The sequence below is a fragment of the Syzygium oleosum genome, unplaced genomic scaffold, assembly GCF_021117445.2.
Source record: "Syzygium oleosum isolate NSW1041296 unplaced genomic scaffold, Sole_v2.1 Sole_v2.02, whole genome shotgun sequence".
Lineage (NCBI taxonomy): Eukaryota > Viridiplantae > Streptophyta > Magnoliopsida > Myrtales > Myrtaceae > Syzygium > Syzygium oleosum.
In genome coordinates, this window is record NW_026607486.1 from 23,679,022 (window position 1) to 23,684,490 (window position 5,469).

Consider the following 5,469-nt stretch of genomic DNA (forward strand, 5'->3'; position numbering starts at 1 on the left):
CCTCAAAAATTTAAATTTTACTCAAAGTGGGTGGCTACAGATATTCTAAGCCATTCTGTGAAGTTATGAAATTTTTTATTATTTTTTATTTTTTTGGGCACCTAAAAAAATTTAAATTTCACTCAAAGTAGGTGGCCACAGGTATTTTAAGCCATTTTGTGAAGTTTTGAAATTTTTGATTTTTTTTGGGCACCTCAAAAAATTTAAATTTCACTCAAAGTGGGTGGCCACATGTGTTTTAAGCTATTCTGTGAAGTTTTGAAATTTTTGATTTTTTTTTGATTTTTTAAAAAAAACTTCACCAAATTTCATATTTTCCCAAAATCTGACTTTTTTTTATTTTCTGGAAATTTTTATGAATTTTTCTGGAATTTTTCAATTTTTATGCATTTTCTGAAAAAAAAAATTGTGAGAAAATAAGGAGAATGCATTCCGGAATCAAAAAGCTACAAAAAGTAGCTTCTCTTTTTCTTGCCAAAAACTCATCCCGGAATAAAAAATGCATTCTGAAATCAAGAATGCATTCTGGAATCAAGTATTTTTAACAAACGCATTTTTATTCCAGAATGCAAAAATCGCTCCAGAATGCATTCCGGAAATTTTTTAACAAACGCCATTCTGTTCCGGAATGCATTCCGGAACAGAATTTTTATTCCGGAATGCATTCCATGCGCACCCTATTCTCTTGATCGGCCCATAATATAATAGTCGCGACTCCTAAAACAAAAATAAATGATATAATTTGAATGAGAAATCAAGTTAGGGCCCATGCAAAGCCTAAGCGTCGTCTTGCAGGAGGGACCATTCGCGTCCTCTTGACAAACGGTCAAATTCCTTCGGGATTTACCTCGACATATTTTTGTATTTACATATGCTTAAATGCTGGTTTTTTGGTGTTCCGGCTGTTTCGCGTTTAGTTTAAGAACTTAGTAGCCAAAATTGAATGATATAAAGTAAATCCGAGGTGAAAAACCAGAAAATTCTGCAATGGTTCCTTTTTTTCTAAGTTACTGTTAGTTGAAGCATACTCGCGGTCGATAGACCACGTAGGCCAGAAGACGCCAATTGCATAAGCTCTTAACGTATTGTCAGGCCATTGCATTCAACAAAAGCATAGAATGCTCACTCATCCATTCATTAATTACATGGTCGATCCACGGAGCATGCATGCAGGGTCCAAGGTGTCGCTAAAGGGGAGCTTCTTATTTCTTGTCTTCTTAGCCAAGTAGAGAGATTGCTTGGAAAATGCTCATAAGCATGAGCCTTTGGATTTTTCCAGGACAGTTGTGGACAAGCCAGAGCATTCTAAACGATTTTTGAGTAGCTTGAGAGTTTCCCACTCCACTTTTTCTCCGTCAATTCAGGACGTCTCGATCAGTGGAGCCGAGGATCCACATACCCGGAACTGCAAAAGATAGCACACCTCCTCCTTAAGGATTTGGTCTGACTCATTCACTCGACGTTCTCATTCATTTTTCAACGAAAATGTTGTAACGTGTTAGCATGTGCGACAGAGAGATTAGGTGAGAAAAGGATATCGCAGAGAAAGATAAGAATTCTATGGAAAATGAAAAGAAAGGAGGTGTACTTGATAAACCCGTACGAGCTTCTGCAGTACATAGCTAAAATTTCTCTTGCAGGAGCCTGTCAGAATCAGCGGATGCTGCTCAAAGGACCTGTCTCAATTCAATTTATACGGTGTTTTGTGGTGCGCCTTCGGAATTTAGTTCATGGATGGTGATTAAACGGTAGATGAATTGCTCCGTAATGATGCTTAAATGGCGAAATCAGACTGATACAAAAGGTTAAAATTTAATGGATCCCTCAAACCTTGTACATAGAGGAACAGGTCAACAAGAAAATGGACCTATTGGCGGAGAGGAATGAATGCAGTTTTAGATTGCAGTATTTAACATATGATATTCGTTTTACGGTACGTTTCTGGAGTTCTCCAAATAATTTTCCAAAGAGCAGTGACTACTATATGCTTACAATGTTTCTGCAGCAAATAGAATATTCAAGAGATGGTCCTCCGGAAGAGTTCTGGAATACGCTTTCAACTTGATTTAGGGGAATCCAATCATGAGATCTGTAGAGCCTCTCTCCCTCTCTCTACTTTCGTAGATTAATATACACTTAGTAGTTGCTTCAATTTGCTTTGGAAGCATGTTAGGTCGTCCTCTCAAATAATACAAGAATGATACAAACACAAGTCAAACATGAAACCTGGCTTCATTAAGACAGGTAAGAGTAACCAACAGCAATTTCACGCTCTCTTATTGTCCTCGAGAGAGGAGAGAGAGAGAGAGAATGAATAAATGTGAAGTGGAAGCAAAAAATGGTAGTTTGCCTCACGCACAGGCACAAAAGAGATGATTACCTTATGAGTGAAGAAAAATGAAGGCGGAAAAGGACAAGATTGAGTCAAAGACAAGAAGACCAAACTTCGCTTTCCAAATTATTATGCATCCCAGAAACAAAAGGTCCCCCTCCAATCTGTTTTTCCCACTCTTCCCATCAATCATCCGCTCAATATTATACACCTATCTCACTTCCCCCATCAGCCAGTTAATCATGACTGTGATATCTTCTTATTCTCTCAGACGTATTGTCTCTTCCCTCTCTCTCTCTCTCTCTCTCTCTCTCTCTCTCTCTCTCTCTCTCTCTCTCGCGAATGCAGGTAATTAAACAATGATAAAAGCTAGCTAATAGTTTCATGAGAGAGCATAATATCCCATTTCTAAGCAAACCCCACAACCGTCGCCATCATCATCACCTTTGCCACACTTGGAAGCCTCTTCTCCTCTCTCTTTCTCTCTCTCTCTCTCTCTCTCTCTCTCTCTCTCTCTCTCATAACAAATAAAGGCTACCGTGTATGCATCCTATAGATATATAGAGCTTTCTCTCATCTCCATCAAGATAGTTAAAAGGATAGAAAGAAAGATATAGCAGGATCCAACAATGAGGAAGCCAAGTGAGACCATGGGAATGGCAATGGGGATTAAAGAGAAAGTAACCAGCAACCCTCATAATAATAAGCTGAGGAAAGGGTTGTGGTCGCCAGAAGAAGATGAGAAGCTGATGAGGTACATGCTGACCAATGGGCAAGGGTGTTGGAGCGACATTGCTCGGAATGCCGGCTTACTGAGATGCGGCAAGAGTTGTCGTCTCCGTTGGATTAATTACTTGAGGCCCGACCTCAAGCGAGGTGCCTTCTCTCCCCAAGAGGAAGAGCTCATTGTCCATTTGCACAACATTCTCGGCAACAGGTTCTCCCTCCCTCCCTCCCTCCCTCTCGGTAAACAAACGTTGATGCATGATAAAAATTAGTGACGGTATATCTTCCATGACGTTACTTCTTAAACATATGATATAATTTTATTAATATCGGTATAGATTTCTTTTTGTTTAATGCTAAATCATTAGCATTATCTGAGCCAAAAGAATGTAGTTGCATTGCATGCCACCCTTATTTTTCATATAACAACCGCAAATTAATGCTGAAATATTGTCATACTCCTTTTCCTAGGATGAGATCATGGAGTAACCAACTTTGCTTTGCAACCTAATGTTTCGAATGATGATCAGTTTCTAGCATTGATAATACCATCTCTAGAATTAGCTGTTAACCAAATCATCCTTGGTTATTTTCAAATATGAGCTGAAGAAAATTTTTGCAACTTGTAATCTATCACATTATTACTCTTTGACTATTTCATTGATGCATACTATACACGTCACTGTAAATTCAGATGGTCTCAGATCGCAGCACGTCTTCCTGGAAGAACCGATAACGAAATAAAGAATTTTTGGAACTCTACTCTAAAGAAGAGATTAAGGATGAACTCTGCTACATCCTCGCCAAATGACAGCGATCTATCCAATCCACGAGACATAGCTGCGGGGATAATGCCTAGTTTTCAAGCACAATATGACGTCTTAGCTACATGCGTGGACTCATCTCCCCCACCATTCCCCTCGATGGATAATATATCCGTGCCAAACCATTTTGATACATTCCCTATACTCAACAACCGCTGTGACACATGGGAAGGAGTCGGGTTTTTCACCTTCCCCTCAAGCATTGCACCAGCCAGTATGGGAGATGATTCAGCTTATTTGAATTTGGAGCATGCAAAAGTGGGGCTTTTAGGAAGTGAGTTTTCTGTTCCCCCACTAGCTAGTAGCACAACAACCACCGAGGAGAATAATTACAGATCCATGGGTTGGGGCATGGATGGAAAGGGAGAGAACAGCTTCTCCAATAACAATGATAGTTGCTTCAGCAATACTACTGTTGCTAGCTTTAAAGTGGAGGACGAAATGTCTGGGTTTGGGAATAATTTGCAAGGAGCTAACTTGAGAATCGGGGAATGGGACCTGGAGGGTCTGATGGATGATTTGCCCTCCTTCCCTTTTCTTGATTTCTAACTTCCATTTTCCATTTTTTTTCCCACCCCAGAAGATAAAACCCTCCTCCTCCTCTCTCTCTCTCTCTCTCTCTCTCTCTCGACCTACCCATCAATTTTCCCTTTTACAGAATAATGAAAGAACTACACACACATACAACAGAAGTTTGTTTATACTGCATGTTTCATACAATAAGTCTCTTCCTCTCTCCCATATGATTCCCTCAGCGGATCGAGATTCTGTACAATGAGGTCTTGGATATCGGAGATATCAGCAACGGAAGCTTGAATTGCAACTGTGAGATAAAGCAAGTTTACGTATCATTCGTTTCATGTACATCAGTTTCATATGAAGGTTTCTTGGTAGGGAAGGGTGTTGTCAAGAAATGTGAATATTACTCCAGATGTGTAGGAAGGCAGAATAAAAGACTAGTTTGGTGAGATATTGTAGCAAGATTCATGTAAAACAGCAAATAATGCCTACGTGGATTCGTGGAGATTGAGATTCATGTAAGCATCATCATGGAAACAAAGCTTTCAAATGAAGCATCTCTCTCTCTCTCTCTCTTCACTGACCGAACAACAGACAGATGCTTGTAGGGCAATTCACAAATTTCAGTAATTATTTACGGAGAAATGTGACATTGCTTTGAATATTTCATTTTTCTTAGAGGAGAAGAAGATTGCGATGAAAAAAATATCGGGAGAAAAGTATCACATGTCATGATCTGAACTTTTTTTTTTTTTATAGATATAAGTCAAAGTAACCTGAACCCGAAAACCCAACATGTGGGGAGCTCGGGAGGTCCAAATAATAATGTGAAAAACATGTTTGTAACGCGGAACTAATTTACTGTTTTTAATCACACATATTCCTTCCATTGATTTAAGACAATCTTTTCTTTTATTCAACACCATATACACCAACTTCACATACATAAAGTCATTAGTAATAAGGTGGTCCGTCCATAGACGTTGTTACAACATAAACTTAGAACAATCATAGACAATATAGTACTCAAACTCGAGTGATGCTTGATAAAAAATTCACACGCAAAAA

General features: G+C 39.0%; 1 protein-coding gene across 1 annotated transcript; it reads left to right on the plus strand.

Annotated features, from left to right (window-relative positions):
* The first annotated feature begins 2,910 nt into the window (after positions 1-2,910).
* LOC115691689 (transcription factor MYB83) lies at positions 2,911-4,955 on the plus strand. The gene is made up of 2 exons (XM_030618400.2): positions 2,911-3,269; positions 3,753-4,955. The coding sequence occupies exons 1-2, from the start codon at positions 2,962-2,964 to the stop codon at positions 4,429-4,431; spliced, it is 987 nt and encodes a 328-aa protein (XP_030474260.1). The 5' UTR covers positions 2,911-2,961; the 3' UTR covers positions 4,432-4,955.
* Positions 4,956-5,469: the final 514 nt, after the last annotated feature.